The following is a 26,718-nucleotide window of genomic DNA, read 5'->3' as shown; positions in this document are numbered from 1 at the left end:
GCATATGCTTAAATTATCCACACTTCTGTGTTATAGTGATATGGATACCCAAGGGGGGAAAAGACTTAAACGGCTCAAACTTGATAAATCCGAAGTCACAGTCACACGTGTACAACAGTAGCCAGCCACACACCCTCCTGGGCATTTAGAACTAGAAGTCAAAAATGAAAAAGTCTGTATTAGTGCACATAACGAATTTTCTTGGCTTTTCAAGCAATGATATTTCCCATTCCGACTGATCACGAACTGCAGATGTTCAGAAATCTCAAGACAAAATCATCCTCCTCATCCACTAGCGGCAAGTACATGTCATGACGATCATATGATCCTAATCTTTGTAAGCGACGGAGCCATCGTTTTCCAGAGTTGACACGCTCAATGGATTATATTCCGAAGGGACGCAAGAAGGGCGAGGAAAGCACCTTAACGAACGAGAATAGAACAAAATTCCTCCATCGCTGCTGGGCCCATACTGGCTCAGTCCTACTATCAGGGTTGCTGTCACGGGGCCGTGTAGACACGGGACCGTGCTATCAAGGCGGAGGCTGGTCCTGGACCCAAGTGCAGACAGACGAGGCAAGAAGCAGATATCCAGTCTTAAATAACAGTACTTTACTAGAATCACACAGGTAAACAGTTACAAAACATAGGAGCTCAAGACAAGCTACCATATAGGCAAATGGCTAGTCAAGATAGGAACTCAAGACAAGCTACCATGAGGCAACCGGCTTGTCAAGACTGAGCTCAAGACAAGCTACCCCAGGGCAACCGGCTTGTCAAGATAGGAACTCAAGACAAGCTACCATGAGGCAACTGGCTTGTCAAGACTGAGCTCAAGACAAGCTACCCCAGGGCAACCGGCTTGTCAAGATAGGAACTCAAGACAAGCTACCATGAGGCAACCGGCTTATCCAAACTGAGCTCAAGACAAGCTACCACAGGGCAACCGGCTTGTCCAAAACTGAGCACCTAGTCAAGTCTAACTCCCTTGTCAGGACAGAGCCCAGAGGGAAGAAACCACAGAACTTAAATACAAGCTAAAACAGGTGAAACCAATAAACCAGATAAAAGGCAATTAAATATTAAACACAGGAGAAACTAGTAACAATTAACAAAGGGAAACCAACCAGTGAAGGTGCCATCTAGGGGTTACTGAAGGAACTGACCGACACCCTCACAGACATTGGGTATAAAGTGGGGGCATACTGTCAGGGTAATATAGAGGGAGCTCTACACTGTATCTAACCTGTGCTGTACCTGCCCTGGGAGCGCTCGATGCTGACACTGGGTATAAAGTGGGGACATACTGTCAGGGTAATGTAGAGGGAGCTCTACACTGTAACCCGTGCTGTACCTGCCCTGGGAGCACTTGATGCTGACACTGGGTATAAAGTGGGGGCATACTGTCAGGGTAATGTAGAGGGAGCTCTACACTATATCTAACCGTGCTGTACCTGCCCTGGGAGCGCTCGATGCTGACACTGGGTATAAAGTGAGGACACACTGTCAGGGTAATGTAGAGGGAGCTCTACACTGTATCTAACCCGTGCTGTACCTGCCCTGGGAGCGCTCGATGCTGACACTGGGTATAAAGTGGGGACACACTGTCAGGGTGATGTAGAGGGAGCTCTACACTGTATCTAACCCGTGCTGTACCTGCCCTGGGAGCGCTCGATGCTGACACTGGGTATTAAGTAAGTTCAGTTGGATAAAACCTGGGCCTTTTCCGCTCTGTGTGTGGGGCCCAGAGCCACACCAGGTGTATGATGGAATCTGGAACAGTATCCATGGATTGGAGGGTAGCTAATTTTACCCCACTATTCAAAAAAGGTGGTAGAGAGAACACCGGGAATTAAAAACCAGTAAGCCTGTCATCGGTAGTGGGGAAAATGCTAGAGTCCATTATAAAAGATGTGATAGCAGAGCACTTGGAAAACAGTGACAGGATCGGACAAAGTCAACATGGATTTACAAAAGGTAAATCGTGCTTGACTAATCTACTGGAATTAATTGAGGATGTAACTGGTAAAATAGATAAGGGAGAACCAGTGGATGTGATGTATCTGGACTTTCAGAAGGCCTTCAATAAGGTCCCGCATAAGAGATTAGCATGTAAAGTTAAGGCACATGGGATTGGGGGCAAGGTATTGACTTGGATAGAGAACTGGTTGGCAGACAGAAAGCAAAGAGTTGGAATAAATGGGTCTTTTTCCGAGTGGCAGACAGTGACTAGTGGGGTACCGCAGGGATCGGTCCTTGGACCCTAGCTATTCACAATATATATTAAAGATGATCTGGACAAGGGAACTAGATTGATATACCTATCAATTCCTCCAATAAAAGGCGAAGAGTTACGAAGGTGACTAAAGGTTTTTATTGACTAAATAACAGAGCCCACTCTCGTGGGTGATCCGATCCAAGCAGGAGGAATACCAGCCAGTCGCTCACCTTTATACCTGGCCTGGTGGGTGGAGCCAAGGCGGAGTCGGCAGTGGTCATCCCAGGTATAGCAGTGTGGCAAGAGGCGACCTCGTACCGTGATACAATAGTGGTCAGTGATACAGTTATAACGAACAGTGGTGAACAGTGCTAACTACTAACAGTGATACGATAGTGAACGTGGTTTACCACATTCACCCCTTGTTTAGAATTAAGTCCGGCGGGGTGAAGTGTACTACCAATTCTGGTAGGTCAGTCTGTCCGGAGGCTTCGTAAGCCTCTCCGATCGCCGCAGCGGTGGTGTTGCCTTATCCGGTGCTGGTGCCTTATCCGGTGTTGATGCTGGTGTTTGCGTGGTCGGCGAGGGCTCGTGGGGTTCCGGCATGCCGTCTACCTGGACTGAGGTTGGGGGGGGTGGTGGCGGTGTTTCCGGATCGGCTGAGGGTGCGAGGTCTCGTAGGGAGACAGTGTCCTCCCGCCCGTCTGGGTACGCCACGTAGGCGTACTGGGGGTTGGCGTGCAGGAGGTTCACCCTCTCGACCAGGGGGTCCGTTTTATGGGTCCTCACGTGTTTCCGCAGCCAGACCGGCCCCGGGGCGGTCAGCCAGGTTGGTAGAGTGGTTCCCGTAGTCGACTTCCTGGGGAAAACGAACATTCGTTCATGGGGGGTGGTGTTAGTGGCCGTGCAAAGTAATGACCGGATGGAGTGCAGCGCTGTCGGGAGGACTTCTTGCCAGCGGGAGGTTGGGAGGCCCTTAGACTTTAAGGCTAAGAGGACGGCCTTCCATACCGTCGCGTTCTCTCTTTCCACCTGACCGTTACCTCTGGGGTTGTAGCTGGTGGTCCTGCTTGCTGCAATACCTCTCTCTAGGAGGAATTGCCGGAGTTCCTCGCTCATGAAGGAGGAGCCCCGGTCGCTGTGTATATAGTTCGGGAACCCGAACAAGGCGAAGAGGGCATTCAGGCACTTAATGACCGTGCTACTGGTCATGTCGGGGCAGGGGAAGGCAAAGGGGAAACGGGAGTACTCATCAACGATGTTGAGGAAGTACACATTACGGTCAGAGGACGGGAGGGGCCCCTTAAAGTCGATGCTCAGGCGCTCGAAGGGGCGGGTGGCCTTGATCAAGCTTGCTCGGTCCGGCCTATAGAAGTGCGGTTTGCACTCCGCACAGGTCTGGCAGTTCCTGGTCATGGTCCTGACCTCCTCGATGGAGTAGGTCAGGTTGCGGGCCTTAATGAAATGGTAGAGTCTGGTGACTCCGGGGTGGCAGAGCTGGTCGTGGAGGGTCTGAAGCCTATCGATATGCGCGCTGGCGCATGTCATTCGTGAAAGGGCATCAGGGGATTCGTTCAGCTTGCCTGGCCGGTACAAGATCTCATAATCGTAGGTGGAGAGCTCGATTCTCCATCTCAAAATCTAGTCATTCTTGATTTTGCCCTTCAGCTTGTTATTAAACATGAAAGCCACCGAACGCTGGTCGGTGAGGAGGGTAAATCGTTTGCCTGCCAGGTAGTGCCTCCAGCGCCGTACTGCCTCCACGATCGCCTGGGCCTCTTTCTCGACCGACGAATGTCGGATCTCGGGGCCCTGTAGGGTCCTTGAGAAGAAGGCCACTGGCCTCCCCTCCTGGTTTAGGGTGGCGGCTAAGGCGAAGTCGGATGCGTCGCTCTCCACCTGAAAGGGGATGGACTCGTCCACTGCGTGCATCGTGGCCTTGGCTATGTCTCCCTTAATGAGGGAGAAGGCCGCGCACGCCTCCTCCGTGAGGGGGAAGGAAGTGGCTTTCAGGAGGGGTCTGGCTTTGTCCGCGTAATTGGGTACCCATTGGGCATAGTAGGCGAAAAGCCCCAGGGTTCTCCTAAGTGCTTTAGGGCAGTGGGGGAGGGGTAGCTCCATGAGGGGGCGCATTCTTTCTGGGTCGGGGCCGATGATTCCGTTCTCCACTACGCAGCCGAGGATGGCAAGGCGCGTGGTGTTAAACACGCATTTCTCCTTATTGTAGGTGAGGTTCAGCCGTTGGGCCGTACGGAGGAATTTCTCCAGATTCGCGTCATGTTCCTGCCGGTCGCGGCCGCAGATAGTGACGTTATCTAGGTAGGGGAATGTAGCCTGCAGTTCGTTCTGGTCAACCATCTGGTCCATCTCCCTTTGGAAGACCGAGACCCCATTAGTGACACCGAAGGGGACCCTAAGGAAGTGGTATAGGCGCCCATTCGCCTCGAAGGCGGTATACTGGCGGTCCTCAGGGTGGATAGGGAGTTGGTGGTAGGCCGACTTCAGGTCGATGGTCGAGAATACTTTATACTGTGCAATCTGATTGACCATGTCAGATATGCGGGGGAGGGGGTATGCGTCCAGCTGGGTATATCTGTTTATGGTCTGGCTGTAGTCGATGACCAGGCGGTTTTTATCGCCGGTCTTTACGACTACGACCTGGGCACGCCAGGGGCTGCTGCTCCCCTCGATAATGCCCTCTTTCAGGAGGCGCCGCACCTCAGAGCTAATGAAGGCTCTGTCCCCGGCGCTATACCGCCTGCTTTTGGTAGCGACGGGTTTGCAGTCAGGGGTAAGGTTAGCAAACAGAGAGGGTGGCGGGACCTTGAGGGTGGAGAGGCTGCAGGTGTTACGCGGTGGGCGGTTTAACGTTTGCTGGTTGTTGACTGTGAGTGGGGGGAGGGGTCCACCGTATGCTAGGGTTACGCTTTGGAGGTGGGATTGGAAGTCCAGCCCTAGTAGGACGGCAGCGCAGAGATGGGGGAGGACGAGGAGTTTAAAGTTTTTATACTCCGTGCCCTTAACCGACAGGGTCACGACACAGTAGCCGCTGATGTCCGTGGCGTGGGACCTCGATGCCATCGAGATTCGGCTGCGCGTTGGTAGGACAGAGAGGGAGTAGTGGCTCACCGTGTCTGGGTGGATGAAGCTCTCCGTGCTTCCGCTGTCGAACAGGCAGGTCGTGGCGTGGCCGTTCACTTTGATGTCCATCATTGACTTGGACAGATGGTGCGGGCGGGCTTGGTCCAGGGTGACGGAAGCTAGTGTGTAGCTGAGCGAGTCGTTGTCATCTGCGGGCGAGGCGGTCGGGCGTGGTGAGTAAAATGGCGTCTCCCACGAGGTAGGGCCCCATGAGGCACTATTGGGGTCGGTTGCCTTAATCAAAGATGGCCGCCCCCATGACTCATGTGTGGGGATGCTGGCCTCAGTTGCCCTAAACAAAGATGGCCGCCCCCATGACTCATGTGTGGGGATGCTGGCCTCAGTTGCCCTAAACGAAGATGGCCGCCCCCATAGTTCGCATGCGGCACTGCTGGCCTCTGAGGATCCGCTCCTGCAGGCCTTGGAGAAGTGGCCTTTCTTCAGGCAGGTTTTACATATGGAGTTCTTGGCTGGGCAGCGCGACCTCGGGTGCTTCTCCTGGCCACAAAAAAAACAGCCGGCGGCCCGATCGCGGATGCCCGATGTCGGGGCCGGTGCCGGGGGTGGCGGGGCCGGTCGGGTCCGGGACGCCGACGCAGAGGTAGGTCCCGGGGGCGGCGCTGGGAAGGGTGCTGTGGTAGGGGTCGGGCCCGAGTCCCAGGGTCGCGAGCAGTACCTGGTGAATGCTTCCTGATCTTGGTGGGCCACTTCCAGGGAGATAGCGAGGGCTTCAGCTTTTTCCATGCTGAGGTCTTTAGCTTCCAGCAGTCTTTGCCGTGAGTACTCGGACCGTAGGCCTTTCAGGAATGCGTCGCGGATATTATCTTCAGTATTTTCGGCTGCCGACACCGATTTAAACTCACAGTTCCTGGCGAGTGCATATAGCGCCTGTGAGAATTCGGCTACTGATTCTCCTGGCTGTTGCGGCCGTGATCTTAGGAGGTGCCTAGCGTACATGTAGTTTACCGGGGTCCGGTACTTCTGTTTCAGCAGGTTGATGGCGGTCTCGTAGGTAGTCATGTCCTCGATGAGAGTGTATACTCTCGGGCTCAGTTGTGCCTGCAGGACACTTAGTTTGGATGCCTGAGGGACGCTGGATTCTCTCAGGTATGATTCGAAGCAGACCAGCCAGTGTTTAAAGTCTGCGGCTGAGTTTGCTGCTCGTGGGTTCAGGTCCAGGTACGGCGGTCTGAGGGCTCGCAGCCAAGCTGGCTGGTGTGGCTGTGCTCCTGGGAGCTGCGCTGGTGGCTCCTCCGCCGGTTGTGACTCATTGTCGGACATCATTAAATTTAGTCAATAAAATTGATATACCTATCAATTCCTCCAATAAAAGGCGAAGAGTTACGAAGGTGACTAAAGGTTTTTATTGACTAAATAACAGAGCCCACTCTCGTGGGTGATCCGATCCAAGCAGGAGGAATACCAGCCAGTCGCTCACCTTTATACCTGGCCTGGTGGGTGGAGCCAAGGCGGAGTCGGCAGTGGTCATCCCAGGTATAGCAGTGTGGCAAGAGGCGACCTCGTACCGTGATACAATAGTGGTCAGTGATACAGTTATAACGAACAGTGGTGAACAGTGCTAACTACTAACAGTGATACGATAGTGAACGTGGTTTACCACATAGATGTAATATCTCCACATTTGCAGATGACACAAAGCTGGGTGGGCGTGTGTGCTGTGAGGAGGATGTCGAGAACTCCAGGATGATTTGGACATGTTGGGTGATTGGGCAGAAACATGGCAGATGCAATATAACGTGGATAAATGTGAGGTTATCCACTTTGGTGGCAAAAACAGGAAGGCAGATTATTGTCTAAATGGCAATAGATTGGGAGAAGGGGAAATGCAACGAGACCTGGGTGTCCTTGTGCACCAGTCGCTGAAGGTAAGCATGCAGGTGCAGCAGGCGGTTAAGAAGGCAAATGGTATGTTGGCCTTCGTAGCGAGAGGGTTTGAGTACAGGAACAAGGATGTCTTGCTGCAGCTGTACAGGGCCTTGGTGAGACCACATCTTGAGTATTGTGTGCAGTTTTGGTCGCCTTATCTGAGGAAGGATGTTCTTGCCATGGAAGGAGTTCAGCGAAGATTCACCAGGCTGATACCTGGGATGGCAGGAATGACGTATGAGGAGAGATTGGGTCGATTGGGCTTGTACTCGCTGGAGTTTAGAAGAATGAGAGGTGATCTCATTGAAACTTATAAAATTCTAACAGAACTAGACAGACTAGGTACAGGGAGGATGTTCCCGATGGTCGGGGAGTCCAGGACCAGGGGTCACAGTCTAAGGATAAGGGTTAAGCCATTTAGGACAGAAATGAGGAGGAATTTCTTCACCGAGAGAGTGGTGAACCTGTGGAATTCTCTACCACAGAAGGTGGTGGAGGCCAGTTCATTAAATATATTCAAGAAGGAGTTGGTTATATTTCTTAAGGCTAAATGTATCAAGGGATATGGGGAGAAGGCAGGGACAGGGTACTGAATTTGGATGATCAGCCATGATCGCATTGAATGGAGGAGCAGGCTCGAGGGGCCGAATGGCCCACTCCTGCTCCGATCTTCTATGTTTCTATGGTCAGCTAACCCAGCACAAGCCCTGAGGAATTAAAAGGTCCCACGGCCACTATTGGAAGAAGAGCAGGGAGTATTTCTCCCCGCTGTCCTGTGGCCAATATTTATCCCTCAACCAGCATCACGGAAAAAGACCCCGATGATCTCGTCATTACCACACTGCTGTTTGCGGGATCTTGCTGTGCACGAATTGGGCTGCTGCGATTACTACATTACAACAGCGACTGCACTTCATTGGCTGTGAAGGCGCGGCGGAAATGAGAGCAAAGTCTTTACCTTCTCTGTGTGCGAGAGGTTGCACTGCCCCCATGGTCGAATATCCGACAGTACCCACTGCAGCGGAGGGTGGCATGGAGGAGAGAGGCCTCTGCGGGAGTGGTTTTGATGGTCTGGACTGTTTGTTTCCTCTCTCTCTCACTAGAATTCACCTGCTATCCGGCGAACATGGAGCAGGCCCTGAGCCTGGAGGGCATCCCCGCGGACCTTCCCTCCACGCTGGAGATGAGGGGCGGCGTTCTCGCTGTGCTGGACAAGGCCGGGAATCTCTACACTCCTGGATCCCTCAGCTACCCAGACCACTCCGAGTACAGTGAGGACCTGAAGGCTGTGCTGGAGATTATCTCTAATGGACCACTGTAAGTACCAGTGGACCAGGAACCGACCACACTCTCTCATTCTCTCATTCGCGCTCTCCCCCATCTCTCTTTCACCCCCTCTATCTCTCTGCCCTCTCTCTCACTCTCCTTCCCGTCTAATCTAATGTAGATTTCTTTCCCCAATCGCAGGACGGCCTATTGTAACAAAAGACTGAAGATCCTTCTGTCCTCCCTCTCTCTCACTCTCCTTCCCATTTAATACCCTATCTAATGTGGATTTCTTTCCCCAATCACAGGCAGACCTATTGTAAACTAGAAACTGAAGATCCTCTCCTTCTCTATCTCACTCTCTCTCTCTTCTTTTCCCCTTCTCTCTCCCACTCTCCTTCCCACTTAAGACCATCTCTAATATGGATTTCATTCCCAATCACAGGAAGACCTATTGTAACCAGAGACTGAAGACCCCCTCGCTCTCCCTCTCGCCCTCTCCCTCTCTCTCGTCCCCTCCCTTCTCTCTCTGTCCCCGCATCTCTCCCTCTCTCTCTCCCCCTCTATCTCTCTCCCTCTCTCTCACTCTGCTTCACATTTAATACCCTCTCCAATGTGGATTTATTTTCCCAATCACAGGAAGACCTATTGTAACCAGAGACTGAAGACCTCACCCTCTCTTGCCCTCTCCCTCTCTCTCATCTCCTCCGCTTCTCTCTCGTCTCCCCCCTCTAGCTCTCAAATTCAAATTCAAATTCAAATCGCTTTATTGGCATGATAAGGTACATCTTATGTTGCCAAAGCATCGAAAAACATTCATGGTTGTACACAAAAATACAGATCTATCCATACAGTGTATAAACAGATATATCCCTGAGTGTATAAATATACATACATATAATTTATATATACTCTTTTCTTATATTTAGTGGTTGTCCCTCTGTTTATGGCAAGCTGTAACATAGTGTGCCGCTAAGGTTACACAATTTCTCTCTTCCCCTAGTAGGTATGGGAGTTTTTGGTCGTCATTCAAATTTCTGAATTCCGGGCATATTTTTGTGAATTTTGGGTAGAAATTCTCCCTTATGCCCTGATATTTTCTACAAGCTGTGAGGAAGTGCATCTCTGTCTCCACCACTCCCTGACTGCAGTGAGAGCATATCCTGTCCTCTCTTGGTAGCCGGGTCTGCCTGTGTCTACCTTTTTCGATCGCCAGGCTATGTTCACTAAGTCTGTACATTGTCAAGGTTTTTCTCAGTTTGCTATCCTTTACCATGGTCAGGTAATCAGCCATGTTGTATTGTCTGTTTCCCCCCTCTCTCTCTCCCCCTCTCTCTCACTCTCCTTCACATTTAATACCCTCTCTAATGTGGATTTCTTTCCCCAATCGCAGGCAGACCTATTGTAACCAGAGACTGAAGATCCTCTCCTTCTCTATCACTCTCTCTCTCCTCTTCTATCTCTCCCTCTTTCCCTCTCCCTCTTTCCCTCTCCCTTTCTCCCTCTCCCTCTTTCCCTCTCCCTTTCTCTCTCTCTCCCTCTCTCTCTCTCCCCCTCTCTCTCTCTCTCGCTCCCTCTATCTCTCCCTCTATCTCTCCCTCTCTCTCTCTCCCCCCCTCTCTCTCTCTCTCACTCTCACTCCCGTTTAATACCCTCTCTAATGTGGGTTTCTTTCCCCAATCGCAGGAAGACCTACTGTAACCAGAGACTGAAGTTCCTTTCTCTCTCGCCCTCTCCCCCTCTCTTCTTCTCTTGCTCACTCCCCCATCTCTCTCTCTCCCTCTTTCTCTCTCTCCCTCTCTCTTTCTCTCTCCATCTATCTCTCTCTCTCTCACTCTCCTTCCCATTTAATACCCTCCCTAATGTGGATTTCTTCCCCAATCGTAGGAAGATCTATTGTAACGAGAGACTGAAGATCCTCTCCTTCTCTATCTCTCTCTCGCTCTCTGTCCTCTTTTCCCCTTCTCCCTCCCACTCTCCTTCCTGTTTAATCCCCTCTCTAATATGGATTTAATTCCCAATCACAGGAAGACCTATTGTAACCAGAGACTGAAGATGCTCGATAGCAAATACTGCAGATGCTGGAAATCCAAAATAACAACAGAAAATGCTGGAAAAACTCAGCAGGCCAGGCAACATCTGTGGAGCAAAATTAGAGTTGACGTTTCGGGTCTCTCACTCTCACTCCTATTTAATACCCTCCCTAATGTGGATTTCTTTCCCCAATCACAGGCAGACCTATTGGAACTAGAGACTGAAGATCCTCTCCCTCTCGCCCTCCCCCCCCCACCTTTCACCCTCTAGCTCTCTCCCTCTCTCGCTCACTCTCACTCCCGTTTAATACCCTCCCTAATGTGGATTTCTTTCCCCAATTGCAGGAAGACCTATTGTAACCAGAGGCTGAAGATCCTCAGCTCCAAGTTTCAGCTCCACCTGCTGGTCAATGAGAAGAAGGAGTTTGTTGATCTACAGGCTGCCTCGCACAGTGACTTTTACAACGTGGGCAAGGTGGGATCAAGGACGGGGAGGGGGGGTCAAAGGGTGAGGGTCACGGGCGGAGGTGGGGGTCAAGGGTGGTAGGTCCAAGGGTGGGGGCAAGGGAGCCTCTACACATAGAAATAAAAATCAGGAGAGATGCAAAATGGACTCACACTCTCTGTCGCTCTTTCTCTCACTCTGTCTCTCACGATTCTCACTTTCTCTCTGTCTGTCTCGCTCCCACACACACAAACACTCTGCCTCTCTCTCACACACCCTCTCTCTCTCTCTCAATTCAATTAAATTCAAATCGCTTTATTGGCATGATAAGGTACATCTTATGTTGCCAAAGCATCGAAAAACATTTATGATTGAACACATAAACGCAGATCTATTCATACAGTGTATAAACAGATATATCCCTGAGTGTATAAATATACATTCATATAATTTGTATATACTCTTTTCTTAGGTTTACTGGTTGTCCCTCTGTTTATGGCAAGCTGTAACATAGTGTGCCGCTAAGGTTACACAATTTCTCTGTTCCCCTAGTAGGTATGGCAGTTTTTGGTCGTCATTCAAATTTCTGAATTCAGGGCATATTTTCGTGAATTTTTGGTAGAAATTCTCCCTGATGCCCTGATATTTTCCACAACCTGTGAGGAAGTGCCTCTCTGTTTCCACCACTCCCTGACTGCAGTGAGAGCATATCCTGTCCTCTCTTGGCTCTCACTGTCTCTCTCTCTCTCACTGTCTCTCTCTGTCTCTCTGTTTCTCTCACTGTCTCTCTCTTTCATTGTCTCTCTCTCTGTCTCTCTATCTTTCTCTTTCACACACACACTTTCTCTCGCGCACAAACACGGTCTCTCTCTCTCACTGTCTCTCTCTCACACACACACACTCTGTCTGTCTCTCTCTCTCACACACTGTCTCTCTCTCACACACACACTCTGTCTGTCTCTCTCACACACTCTGTCTGTCTCTCTCTCTCACACACTGTCTCTCTCTCACACACACACTCTGTCTGTCTCTCTCTCTCACACACACTCTGTCTGTCTCTTTCTCTCACACACTGTCTCTCTCTCTCACACACACTCTGTCTCTCTCACACACACACTCTGTCTCTCTCACACACACACTCTGTCTGTCTCTCTCTCTCACACACACTCTGTCTGTCTCTCCCACACACTCTGTCTGTCTCTCTCTCACACCCACTGTCTCTCTCTCACACACACACTCTGTCTGTCTCTCTCTCTCACACACACTCTGTCTGTCTCTTTCTCTCACACACTGTCTCTCTCTCTCACACACACTCTGTCTCTCTCACACACACACTCTGTCTCTCTCACACACACACTCTGTCTGTCTCTCTCTCTCACACACACTCTGTCTGTCTCTCCCACACACTCTGTCTGTCTCTCTCTCACACCCACTGTCTCTCTCTCACACACACACTCTGTCTCTCTCACACACACACTCTGTCTCTCTCACACACACACTCTGTCTGTCTCTCTCTCTCACACACACTCTGTCTGTCTCTCACACACACTCTGTCTCTCTCACACACACACTCTGTCTGTCTCTCTCTCACACACACACTCTGTCTCTCTCTCCCACACACTCTGTCTGTCTCTCTCTCACACCCACTGTCTCTCTCTCACACACACACTCTGCCTCTCTCACACACACACTCTGTCTCTCTCACACACACACTCTGTCTGTCTCTCTCTCTCACACACACTCTGTCTCTCTCTCTCACACACACTCTGTCTCTCTCACACACACGCTGTCTCTCTCTCACACACACACTCTGTCTGTCTCTCTCTCTCACACACACTCTGTCTGTCTCTCACACACACTCTGTCTGTCTCTCTCTCTCACACACTGTCTCTCACACACACACTCTGTCTCTCTCTCTCTCACACACTCTGTCTGTCTCTCTCTCACACACACTGTCTCTCTCACACACACTCTGTCTGTCTCTCTCACACACACTCTGTCTGTCTCTCTCTCTCACACACACTCTGTCTGTCTCTCTCACACACACTCTGTCTCTCTCACACACACACTCTGTCTGTCTCTCACACACACACTCTGTCTGTCTCTCTCTCTCACACACACTCTGTCTGTCTCTCTCTCTCACACACACTCTGTCTCTCTCACACACACACTCTGTCTGTCTCTCACACACACACTCTGTCTGTCTCTCTCTCACACACACTCTGTCTGTCTCTCTCACACACACTCTGTCTGTCTCTCTCTCACACACACTCTGTCTCTCTCACACACACTCTGTTTGTCTCTCTCACACACACTCTGTCTGTCTCTCTCTCACACACACTGTCTCTCTCACACACACACTCTGTCTCTCTCTCTCACACACACTCTGTCTGTCTCTCTCACACACACTCTGTCTGTCTCTCTCTCACACACACTCTGTCTCTCTCACACACACTCTGTTTGTCTCTCTCTCTCACACACACTCTGTCTCTCTCACACACACACTCTGTCTGTCTCTCACACACACACTCTGTCTGTCTCTCTCTCTCACACACACTCTGTCTGTCTCTCTCTCTCACACACACTCTGTCTCTCTCACACACACACTCTGTCTGTCTCTCACACACACACTCTGTCTGTCTCTCTCTCACACACACTCTGTCTGTCTCTCTCACACACACTCTGTCTGTCTCTCTCTCACACACACTCTGTCTCTCTCACACACACTCTGTTTGTCTCTCTCACACACACTCTGTCTGTCTCTCTCTCACACACACTGTCTCTCTCACACACACACTCTGTCTCTCTCTCTCACACACACTCTGTCTGTCTCTCTCACACACACTCTGTCTGTCTCTCTCTCACACACACTCTGTCTCTCTCACACACACTCTGTTTGTCTCTCTCACACACACTCTGTCTGTCTCTCTCACACACACTCTGTCTGTCTCTCTCTCTCACACACTCTGTCTGTCTCTCTCTCTCACACACACTCTGTCTGTCTCTCTCTCACACACACACTCTGTCTGTCTCTCTCTCTCACACACACTCTGTCTGTCTCTCTCACACACACTCTGTCTGTCTCCCTCATACACTGTCTCTCTCACACATACTCTCTGTCTGTCTCTCTCTCTCACACACACTCTGTCTGTCTCTCTCACACACACTCTGTCTGTCTCTCTCATACACTGTCTCTCTCACACACACACTCTGTCTCTCTCACACACACACTCTGTCTGTCTCTCTCACACACACACTCTGTCTCTCTCACACACACACTCTGTCTGTCTCTCTCTCTCACACACACTCTGTCTGTCTCTCTCTCACACACACACTCTGTCTGTCTCTCTCACACACACTCTGTCTGTCTCTCTCTCACACACACTGACTCTCTCTCACACACTCTGTCTGTCTCTCTCTCACACACACACTCTGTCTGTCTCTCTCACACACACTCTGTCTGTCTCTCTCTCACACACACTGTCTCTCTCTCTCACACACTCTGTCTGTCTCTCTCTCACACACACACTCTGTCTCTCTCTCACACACACACTCTGTCTCTCTCTCTCACACACACTCTGTCTGTCTCTCTCTCACACACACACTCTGTCTGTCTCTCTCACACACTGTCTGTCTCTCTCTCTCACACACTGTCTCTCTCACACACACTCTGTCTGTCTCTCTCACACACACTCTGTGTCTCTCTCACACACACCCTGTCTGTCTCTCTCACACACACACTCTGTCTCTCTCTCTCACACACTCTGTCTGTCTCTCTCACACACACACTCTGTCTGTCTCTCTCACACACTGTCTGTCTCTCTCTCTCACACACTGTCTCTCTCACACACACTCTGTCTGTCTCTCTCACACACACTCTGTCTGTCTCTCTCACACACACACTCTGTCTCTCTCTTTCACACACACTCTGTCTGTCTCTCTCACACACACTCTGTCTGTCTCTCACACACACACTCTGTCTGTCTCTCACACACACACTCTGTCTGTCTCTCTCACACACACACTGGCTCTCTCTCTGTGTCCCTCTCTCTCGCTCACCCACACACTCTCACTGTCTCTCTCTCTCTCGCACTGTCTCTCTCTCTCTCTGTCTCTATTTCATTGTCTCTTTCTCTCTGTCTCTATCTTTCACTCTCACACACACACTCTCATGCACACACTCTGTCTCTCTCTTACTGTCTCTCTCTCTGTCTCTCTCACAAAAACACACACTCTCTGTCTCTCTCTCACACACTCTGTCTCTCTCTCTCACACACTGTCTCTCTCTCACACACACACTCTGTTTGTCTCTCTCTCTCACACACACTCTGTCTCTCTCTCACACACACTCTGTCTCTCTCTCACACACACTCTCTGTCTCTCTTTCACACACACTCTGTCTGTCTCTCTCTCACACACACACTCTGTCTGTCTCTCTCTCACACACTGTCTCTCTCTCTCACACACTGTCTCTCTCTCACACACACACTCTGTCTGTCTCTCTCTCTCACACACACTCTGTCTCTCTCTCACACACACTCTGTCTCTCTCTCACACACACTCTCTGTCTCTCTCTCACACACACTGGCTCTCTGTCTGTCTCACACACACACACACACACTCTGTCTGTCTCTCTCTCACACACTGTCTCTCTCTCTGTCTCTCTCTCCCACACACTGTCTGTCTCTCTCTCTCACACACACTGTCTCTCTCTCACACACACTCTGTCTGTCTCTCTCTCACACACACTCTGTCTGTCTCTCTCACACACATTCTCTGTCTCTCTCTCACACACACTCTATCTGTCTCTCTCACACACACACACACTCTCTCTCTCACACACACACTGGCTCTCTCTGTCCGTCTCTCTCTCTCTCTCTCACCCACACAGTCTCACTGTCTGTCTCTCTCTCACAAACTATCTCCCTCTCTGTCTCTCTCTCACACACACTCTCTCTCACGCGCACACACTGTCTCTCTCTCTCTGTCTGTCTCTCTTACACACACATTCTGTCTCTCTCACACACACACTGGCTCTCTCTCTCTGTCCAGCTCTCTCTCTCTCTCTCTCACACACACTCTGTCTGTCTGTCTCTCTCTCACACACTATCTCTCTCTCTCTGTCTCTCTCTCACCCACTGTCTGACTCACTCTGTGTCTCTCTCTGCATTACTCCTCGTCTCCTAATGGTCCCTCTCCCCCCCGGTACAGGTGGACACACACATCCACGCCGCGGCCTGCATGAACCAGAACAGCCTCCTGCAGTTCATCCGCAAGACGTACCAGCGAGATTCGGAGCGTGTGGTGCAGGAGGTCGGTGGCAGGAAGACGACACTCCAGGAACAGTTCCAATACCTCAAACTTAACCCCAACAACATGGACATCGATGCCCTCAACGTGCACGCTGTAAGACTGGGTCACTCTCCTGATGGTAAAATATCAACCCACGCTCACCAACAAACACAGAACAGGAGAGGCCCAGGCTCCATCCCCGGCCTGTGCTGAGTGAGCTGATCTCACACACGGTGTGGTACTGAGCCCCACACACACACACAGCAGGAAAGACCCAGGCTCCATCCCCGGCCTGTGCTGAGTGAGCTGATCTCACACCCGGTGATGTACTGAGCACCACACACAGAGCAGGAAAGGCCCAGGCTCCATCTCCGGCCTAGTGCTGAGTGAGCCTGATCTCACACCCGGTGTGGTACTGAGCCTCACACACACACAGAGCAGGAAAGGCCCAGGCTCCATCTCCGGCCTAGTGCTGAGTGAGCTGATCTCACACACGGTGTGGTACTGAGCCCCACACACACAGCAGGAAAGGCCCAGGCAGCATTCCCCCAGCCTTACAGGAAAAGCCAAGCCTCCACTCCCAGCCTAGCAGGGAAGGCTCAGGCTCCATCCCCGGCCTAGCAGGAAAGGCCGTGGGTCCATCCCCAGCCTAGTAGGAAAGGCCCTGGCTCCATTCCCAGCCTAGCAGATAAGGCCCTGGCTCCAGTTCCAGGCCTAGCAGGAAAGGCCCTGGATCCATCCCCGGCCTAGCAGGAAAGGCCCTGGCTCCAGTTCCAGGCCTAGCAGGAAAGGACCAGGCTCCATCCCCGGCCTAGCAGGAAAGGCCCAGGCTCCATCCTTGCCTAGCAGGAAAGGCCCTGGATCCATCCCCGGCCTAGCAGGAAAAGCCCTGGCTCCAGTTCCAGGCCTAGCAGGAAAGGCCCAGGCTCCATCCCCGGCCTAGCAGGAAAGGCCCAGGCTCCATCCCCGGCCTAGAAGGAACGGCCTGGGCTCCATACCCAGCCTTTCAGGAAAGGCCCAGGCTCCATCCCCGGCCTAGAAGGAAAGGCCCGGGCTCCATACCCAGCCTTTCAGGAAAGGCCCAGGCTCCATCCCCGGCCTAGCAGAGAAGGCCAGGCTCCATCCCTGCCCTGTGCTGAGTTAGATTGATCACACACCCAGTGTGGTACTGAGCCCCAAACACGGTAGTTTCTATGTAGAGTATCAGACTGGTTCTTTGACATTACCTTTATTAGTTACTGACCCTGTTGTGATTTCTCATCTTCAGGACCGTGAAACGTTTCAGAGGTTTGACAGGTTTAATGAAAAGTACAATCCGGTAGGAGCGAATGAGCTTCGTGCCTTGTACCTCAAAACCAACAACTACATCAAGGGCGAGTACTTTGCGGCACTCATCAAGGTAAGTGCCAAGGAATGGGTCTGAGAGACACCAGTCAGTGTACGGATATCACCCTGTGGGAGAGGGTCTGAGAGACACCAGTCAGTGTACAGATATCACCCTGTGAGAAAGGGGTCTGAGAGACACCAGTCAGTGTACAGATATCACCCTGTGAGAGAGGGACTGAGAGACACCAGTCAGTGTACAGATATCACCCTGAGAGAGAGGGGAGTGAGAGACACCAGTCAGTTTACAGATATCTCCCTGAGAGAGGGGACTGAGAGACACCAGTCAGTGTACAGATATCACCCTGTGAGAGAGGGACTTAGAGACACTAGTCAGTGTACAGATATCTCCCTGAGAGAGAGGGGACTGAGAGACACCAGTCAGTGTACAGATATCACCCTGAGAGAGAGGGGAGTGAGAGACACCAGTCAGTTTACAGATATCTCCCTGAGAGAGAGGGGACTGAGAGACAGCAGTCAGTGTGCAGATATCACCCTGAGCGAGAGGGGACTGAGAGACACCAGTCAGGGTACAGATATCTCCCTGAGAGAAGGGACTGAGAGACACCAGTCAATGTACAGATATCTCCCTGAGAGAGAGGGGACTGAGAGACACCAATCAGTGCATAGATATCACCCTGAGAGAGAGGGGACTGAGAGATACCAGTCACTGTACAGATATCTCCCTGAGAGAGGGGACTGAGAGACACCAGTCAGTGTACAGATATCACCCTGAGGGAGAGGGGACTGAGAGACACCAGTCAGTGTACAGATATCTCCCTGAGAGAGAGGGGACTGAGAGACACCAGTCAGTGTACAGTTATCTCCCTGAGGGAGAGGGGACTGAGAGACACCAGTCAGTGTACAGATATCACCCTGAGAGAGAGGGGACTGAGAGATACCAGTCAATGTACAGATATCTCCCTGAGGGAGAGGGAACTGAAAGACTCCAGTCAGTGTACAGATATCACCCTGGGAGAGAGGGAATGAGAGACACCGGTCAGTGTGCAGATATCTCCCTGAGGGAGAGGGACTGAGAGACACCAGTCAGTGTACAGATATCTCCCTGAGGGAGAGGGAGGGATTGAGAGACACCAGTCAGGGTACAGATATCTACCTGTGAAAGAGGGACTGAGAAACACCAGTCAGTTTACAGATATCTCCCTGAGGGGGAGGGGACTGAGAGCCACCAATCAGTGTACAGATATCACCCTAAGAGACACTAATCAGTGTACAGATATCACCCTGAGAGACACTAATCAGTGTACAGATATCACCCTGAGAGATACCAGTCAGTGTACAGATATCACCCTGAGGGAGAGGGACTGAGAGACACCAGTCAGTGTACAGATATCACCCTGAGAGAGGTGGGACTGAGAGACACCAGTCAGTGTACAGATATCTCCCTGAGAGAGAGGGACTGAGAGACACCAGTCAGTGTACAGATATCACCCTGAGGGAGAGGGGACTGAGAGACACCAGTCAGTGTACTGATATCACCCTGAGGGTGAGGGGACTGAGAGACACCAGTCAGTGTACAGTTATCACCCTGAGAGTGAGAGGACTGAGGGTCACCAGTCATTGCACAGATACCTCATAGAATCATAGAGTTATACAGCACAGAATGTGGTCCTTCGGCCCACCGTGTCCGCGCCCACCATCAAGCCCTGTCTATTCTAATCCCATTTTCCAGCACTTGGTCCGTAGCCTTGTATGCTATGGCATTTCAAGTGCTCATCTAAATGCTTATTGACTGTTGTGGGGGTTCCTGCCTCTACCACCCTTTCAGGCAGTGAGTTCCAGATTCCAACCACCCTCTGGGTGAAAAAGTTTTTCCTCAAATCCCCTCTAAACCTCCTGCCCCTTACCTTGAAACTATGCCCCCTGGTTATTGAACCCTCTATTAAGAGGAAAAGTCCCTTTCTATCTACCCTATCTATGCCCCTCATATTTTTGTACACCTCAATCAGGTCCCCCCTCAGCCTTCTCTGCGCTAAGGAAAACAACCCCAGCCTGCCCAGTCTCTCTTCATAGCTGAAACGCTCCAGCCCAGGTAACATCCTGGTGAATCCCCTCTTCACCCTCTCCAATGCAATCACATCCTTCCAATAGTGTGGCGACCAGAACTGCACACAGTATTCCAGCTGTGGCCTAACTAGCATTTTGTACAACTCCATTATAACCTCCCTGCTCTCATATTCTATGTCTCCGCTAATGAATGCAAGTATCCCACCTGCCTTTTAAACAACTTACAGGAAACTTTCAATTAACCGGCCCCTAAATAACCAGAAATGTCGGTTAACTGGCAAAATTCAGGAGTAGGTTCAGGTAACTTTTATTACTTTTTTTACTCCATTTGTTGCTGTGCAAGGGTATAGCTGCAGCTGTTGCTAAGCTACAGAGACGCTTGCAACTTGTGCCGATTGTTCTGAAGCTAAGCAACAGGGTTTGTTGCTTTATACGGAGCTCTGAGCTCCGTATCTTTTACTATAGTGTTCGGTTAGCCGGAATTTTTGATGAACCGGCATCACGTCGGTCCCGTCCGTGCCGGATACCAGAAAGTTTCCTGTATCTACCTGTCCTGCTGCCTTCAGGGATCTATGTACATGCAGACCAGTGTCCCTCTGATCCTCTGTCCTGCCTTGGGTCCGACCATTCATTGTGTATTCCCTTGCCTTGTTAGTCCTCCCAAAATGCATCACCTCACACTTATCAGGGTTAAATTCCATTTGCCACTGTTCTGCCCATCTGACCAACCCGTCTATATCGTCCTGCAGCCTGAGGCTTCCCTCCTCGCTATTTACCACTCCACCAATTTTCACGTTATCTGTGAACTTACTGATCATACCTCCCACATTCATATCTAAATCATTAAAGTACAATACAAACAGCAAAGGACCCAGCACCAATCCCTGCGGTACACCACCGGACACAGGCTTCCAGTCACAAAAACAACCTTCGACCATCACCTTCTGCCTCCTGCCACTAAGTCAATTTTGGATCCAATATGTCAAATTGCCCTGGATCCCATGGGCTCTTACATTCTTGACCAGTCTCCCATGCGGGACTTTGTCAAAAGCCTTACTGAAGTCCACGTAGACGACATCAACTGCACCACCCTCATCCACACACCTAGTCACCCCCTCGAAAAATGCAATCAAATAGGTTAGACATGATCTCCCCCTTACAACGCCATGCTGACTATCCTTGATTAATCCTTGCCTCTCCAAGTGGGCAGTAATTCTGTCCCTCAGAATGTTTTCCAATAATTTCCCTCCCACTGATGTAAGGCTCACTGGCCTGTAATTCCCTGGTTAATCCCTACTACCCTTCTTGAATAATGGTACTACGTTAGCTGCCCTCCAGCCCTCTGGCACCTCCCCTGTGGCCAGAGAGGTTCTCTAAGTGAGAGGGGACTGAGAGCAGTGTGTGAATATCGCCTGATTTAATACTGTTGTTGTGCCTCTAGGAATTCTCGGATTCACTCGATGATGCCTCCAATCAGTTTGCTGAGCTCAGGATGTCGATTTATGGCAGCAATCCCAATGAATGGAAGGCTCTGGCCGATTGGTTCATTGATCAGAAGGTCTACTCCCCCAAAATCCGCTGGATGATTCAGGTGCCACGGATCTAGTGAGTGAATCCTCGGGAACATCAGGATAGAGATACCATTCAGCTGTTGAGATAGAGGGAATGGGTGATAGAGGGAGAGATGGGGAGAAAGAGAGAAAGGGAGAGATAGAGATTCAACACATCAAGAAACATATTATTCAACAAGCTAAGCCAAACAACCCCAGATTTCAAGGAATTGGATGACCTGTCAAAATTGAGATTAGTCCTAGGAGAAGGAGACAGACCATACCTTGGGGCCAAATATGTAACAACATGTCACAACCTGAGGACTGTTTAAAATTAAGACTGTTTAAAATTAATATTGAACGTACCAAATGAAGTACAAAGACTGTTTAAAATTAATATTGTTTAAAAGTAATATTGTATGTACCCAACAAATGTCAAATCGATTGACACCTACAGAATGTTGGAAAACTGTACCTTTTTGCTATGTAAGCTTTGGCAATATGGTTCTCTGTAAACTTTCATGCCAATAAAGCATTTGAATTGGAATTGGAATTGGAGAGCGGGGGAGAGAGAGAGAGAGAGAGAGAGAGAGAGAAATAGGACAGTGTACAGGGATCTTTACTCTGTATCTAACCCGTGCTGTACCTGCCCTGGGGGTGTTTGATGGGATAGTGTAGAGGGAGCTTTACTCTGTATCTAACCCGTGCTGTACCTGCCCCGGGAGTGTTTGATGGGACAGTGTAGAGGGAGCTTTATTCTCTATCTAACCCGTGCTGCACCTGCCCTGGGAGTGATTGATGGGACAGTGTAGAGGGAGTTTTACTCTGTATCTAACCCGTGCTGTACCTGCCCTGGGAGCGCTCGATGCTGACACTGGTATAAAGTGGGGATGCACTGTCAGGGTAATGTAGAGAGAGCTCTACACTGTATCTAACGGAGTGGGCCTTTGGCGTAGCGGTAGCATCCCCACCGCTGGGCCAGAAGGCGTAGGGTTTCGAACCCCGCTCCAGACAGTCCCGGCAAGTGGAGTCGGAGCTCCGGCTCTAAATTCTGGGTTGACATCCAGCAGGATACTTGCGTCCGTGGGTGTGGGTGGCCCCCCCCCCCTCGTATGGGTTGTGGGAGCCCGTAAAACCCTCCCGCCGTAGGACTAGCCACCCTAATGGCTGGTACGAAGATGGTTACGGTCACGGAAGGAGCGTTAACGCGGTCAGAAATCCTTCCACCACTTCATACAGTTCCCCAAAGGGAACAGTGTGAAGACACGTACGACTACGACTGTATCTAACCCACGTTGTTAACACTGATGTTTAAATTTTTCTGGCAATTGTTTTAAAAAAATGGTGTTTAAATTGAGTTTTATCTAAACTACTTTTCCTTGTTGCTCCCTCTCTCTTTCTATCTCATTCCTTCTCTTCTGCTCCCTCTATCATTCTCTCTCTCTCTCTCTCTCATTCATCCCTTTTCTGTTTCACTCTCTCTCTCTCACATTTGGTCGATCTCCCACTGTTTCTCCCTCACTCTCTATCTCCTCTCTCCCTCGTTCTATCTCTCCCTCCATCTCCTCGTTCTCCTAACTCACACTCGCCCTGTGTGTCACTTTCGGTCTCTCTCTTTTTCACTCTGCATACTCGTGTCGCTCTTGCTATATACCTCCCTCTCACGCTTGGTCCCTTACTCTTTGTCTGTCTGTCTTTCTATCACACTCGGATTATCTTTCTGTGTCACTCACTTTGTCTCTCATCACCTCTTCTCTCTCTCGCTTTTCACCCCCTCTCTTCCTCCCTCTGTCTTTTTCTCTTTCTCAATCTCACTCTTACAATCATTCAATCTCTCTTTCACTCTATCAATCTATATCTTGCTCTGTCTATTTCTCGCTGTCTCCCATCTCTCTCTGACTCTGTCTCCAAACCTCTCCCACCCTCTCTCTCCATCTTCCTCTCTCTCCCTCCCTTTCTCTCAACATCTCTCTCCCTCCTCCTTTCCATCTCCCTCTCCCTCCCTCTCTCTCCTGCCATGTCTCCATTTCTCCCTCTCTCCCTCTGTCTCCAAATCTCTCTCTCCCTCTCTCTGTCTCCCTCTCTCTCTCTCGCTCCATCTCTCTCCCTCGCCCTCTCTCCATCTCTCTCTCGCTATCTCTCCATCTCGCTCTCTCTGCCTCCCTCTCTCCATCTCTCTCTCTCGCTGCCTCCCTCTCTCCATCTCTCTCTCTCGCTGCCTCCCTCTCTCCATCTCTCACCCTCACTCTCTCCATCTCTCTCCCTCCCCCTCTCTCCATCTCCCTTTCACTCTCTTAATCCATCTCACTCTTTATCTCTCTCTCCATCTCTCTCTCTCTCGCTCCCTCTCTCTCCATCTCTCTTTCCATCTCTCTCCCTCTCTCCATCTCTCTCCCTCCCTCTCTCTCCATCTCCCTTTCTCTCTCTTTATCCATCTCACTCTTTATCTCTCTCTCCATCTCCCTCTCTGCCTCTCTCCCTCTCTCTCCTTCTCTCTCCCTCTCTCTCTCCACCTCTCTCCCTCCCTCACTCTCCATCTCCCTTTCTCTCTCTTTATCCATCTCACTCTTGATCTCTCTCTATTTCTCTCTCTCTGTCTCCATAGCAATGTGTTCCATAAATTAGGCAAAGTTAAAAGCTTTGAGGAAGTGCTCGACAATCTCTTCAGGCCCATATTTGAGGCAACCCTGTACCCTCAGAAGAACAAGTCGCTGCATCTCTTCCTGAAATACGTGAGTTTATAAAACCCGCCGCGAGCGTATAAAACCCATGTAACTCAACTCAGAGAGAGCTGAGTGGCAGTGTCGGAATCAGACTGTCGAAACACAGTAACAGGAGGAGGCCATTCAACCTCTCGAGCCTGTTACACGGGAACCAGAGGAGGCCATTCAGCCCCTCGAGCCTGTTACACAGGAACAGGAGGAGGCCATTCAGCCCCTCGAACCTGTTACACAGGGACAGGAGGAGGCCATTCAGCCCCTCGAGCCTGTTACACGGGAACCAGAGGAGGCCATTCAGCCCCTCGAGCCTGTTGCACAGTAACAGGAGGAGGCCCATTCAACCTCTCGAGCCTGTTACACGGGAACAAGAGGAGGCCATTCAGCCCACCTCGAACCTGTTACACAGGGACAGGAGGAGGCCATTCAGCCCGCCTCGAACCTGTTACACAGGGACAGGAGGAGGCCATTCAGCCCCCTCGAGCCTGTTACACAGGAACAGGAGGAGGCCATTCAGCCCCTCGAGCCTGTTACACAGGAACAGGAGGAGGCCATTCAGCCCCTCGAGCCTGTTACACAGGAACAGGAGGAGGCCATTCAGCCCCTTGAGCCTGTTACACAGGAATAGGAGGAGGCCATTCAGTCCCTTGAGCCTGTTACACAGGAATAGGAGGAGGTCCATTCAGCCCCCTCGAGCCTGTTACTATAGGAACAGGAGGAGGCTCATTCAGCCCCTCGAGCCTGTTACCATAGGAACAGGAGGAAGCCCATTCAGCCCCTCGAGCCTGTTACACAGGAACAGTAGGAGGCCATTCAACCCCTTGAGCCTGTTACACAGGAATAGGAGGAGGCCATTCAACCCCTCGAGCCTGTTACACAGGAACAGTCGGAGGCCCATTCAACCCCTCAAGCCTGTTACACAGGAACAGGAGGAGACCATTCAGCCCCTCGAGCGTGCTACACAGGAACAGGAGGAGGCCCATTCAGCCCCCTCGAACCTGTTACACAGTAACAGGAGGAGGCCATTCAGCCCCCTCGAACCTGTTACACAGGAACAGGAGGAGGCCTTTCAGCCCCTTGAGCCTGTTACACCGGAACAGGAGGAGGCCATTCAGCCCCTCGAGCCTGTTACACAGGAACAGGATGAGGCCTTTCAGCCCCTTGAGCCTGTTACACAGTCACAGGAGGAGGCCATTCAGCCCCTCGAGCCTGTTACACAGGAACAGGAAGAGGCCTTTTAGCGCCTCGAGCCTGTTACACAGGAACAGGAAGAGGCCATTCAGCCCCTCGAGCCTGTTACATAGGAACAGGAGGAAGGCCATTGCGCCCCTCGAGCCTGCTACATAGGAACAGGATGAAGCCATTCAGCCCCTCGAGCCTGCTACATAGGAACAGGATGAGGCCATTCAGCCCCTCGAGCATGCTCTGCCATTGATTTAGCTCCCCTCACCAGAGAAAATAGTTTCTCTCTATCTACCTTATCAACTGCTTTGATCATCTTAAACACCTCGATTAGATCACCCCTTAATCTTCTATTCTCAAGGGAATACAAGCCCAGTCTCTTCAAACTGTCATCATAATTCTGGTGAATCTGCGCTGCACCCCGTCCAAGGCCAGTATATCCTTCCTGAGCTGCCGTGCCCAGGACTGTGACTCCAGATGAGGCCTTATTCGGGCCTATAATGTCTGCAGGCCATTGGGACCTGGGCCTACATTTTTACAGGTTATTGGGATCTAGGCCTATACTTTTACAGGTTATTGGGACCTGGGCCTATATATTCACAGGTTATTGGTACCTGGGCCTATATATTCACAGGTTATTGGGATTTGGGCCTATATTTTTAATGGCGATTTGGACCTGGGTCATATATTCACAGGTTGTTTGGACCTGGGCCTATATTTTTGTAGGTTATTGGGACCTGGTCCTATATTTTTCAGGTTATTTGGACCTGGGCCTATATTTTTCAGGTTATTTGGACCTGGGCCTATATTTTTCAGGTTATTTGGACCTGGGCCTATATTTTTCAGGTTATTTGGACCTGGGCCTATATTTTTGCAGGTTATTGGGACCTGGTCCTATATGTTTCAGGTTATTTGGACCTGGACCTATATTTTTCAGGTTATTTGGACCTGGGCCTCTATTTTCACAGGTTACTTGGACTTGGGCCTATATTTTTGCAGGTTATTGGGACCTGCTCCTATATTTTTCAGGTTATTTGGACCTGGGCCTATATTTTTCAGGTTATTTGGATTTGGGCCTATATTTTTCAGGTTATTTGGACCTGGGCCTATATTTTCACTGGTTACTTGGACTTGGGCCTATATTTTTGCAGGTTATTGGGACCTGGTCCTTTATTTTTACAGATTATTGGGTCCAGGGCCTATATTTCTACAGGTTATTGGGACCAGAGCATATATTTTTACAGGTTATTTTTATTATTTTTATTCATTGATGGGATGTGGGCGTCACTGGCTAGGCCTGCATTTAGTGCCCATCCCTAATTGCCCTTGAGAAGATGGTGGTGAGCCGCCTTCTTGAACCGCTGCAGTCCGTATGGTGTAGGTACACCCACAATGCTGTTAGGAAGGGAGTTCCAGGATTTTGTCCCAGCGACAGTGAAGGAACGGCGATACAGGTCCAAGTCAGGATGGTGTGTGGCTTGGAGGGGAACTTATAAGTGGTGATGTTCCCATGCGTCTGCTGCCCTTGTCCTTCTAAGTGGTAGAGGTCGCGGGTTTGGAAGGTGCTGTTGAAGGA

At 50.7% G+C, this 26,718-nt stretch overlaps 1 protein-coding gene across 1 annotated transcript in view; it reads left to right on the top strand.

Annotated features, from left to right (window-relative positions):
• The window catches only part of LOC147092115 (AMP deaminase 3-like), a gene marked incomplete at its 5' end in the record, with an annotated part of 74,530 nt that overhangs the window by 2,887 nt on the left and 44,925 nt on the right, over positions 1 to 26,718 (top strand). The window contains 6 exons of the mRNA XM_085975557.1: positions 8,350 to 8,563; positions 10,891 to 11,020; positions 16,202 to 16,396; positions 17,550 to 17,681; positions 21,135 to 21,298; positions 23,849 to 23,975. Coding sequence (XP_085831683.1) covers positions 8,350 to 8,563; positions 10,891 to 11,020; positions 16,202 to 16,396; positions 17,550 to 17,681; positions 21,135 to 21,298; positions 23,849 to 23,975 — 962 coding nt within the window. The remainder of the gene's footprint in view (positions 1 to 8,349; positions 8,564 to 10,890; positions 11,021 to 16,201; positions 16,397 to 17,549; positions 17,682 to 21,134; positions 21,299 to 23,848; positions 23,976 to 26,718) is intronic.

Source organism: Somniosus microcephalus, unplaced genomic scaffold (assembly GCF_052327205.1).
Source record: "Somniosus microcephalus isolate GS21.2 unplaced genomic scaffold, FLI_Smic_1.0 unresolved_chr2, whole genome shotgun sequence".
NCBI lineage: Eukaryota > Metazoa > Chordata > Chondrichthyes > Squaliformes > Somniosidae > Somniosus > Somniosus microcephalus.
This window is presented reverse-complemented; position numbering and strand designations above follow the sequence as displayed.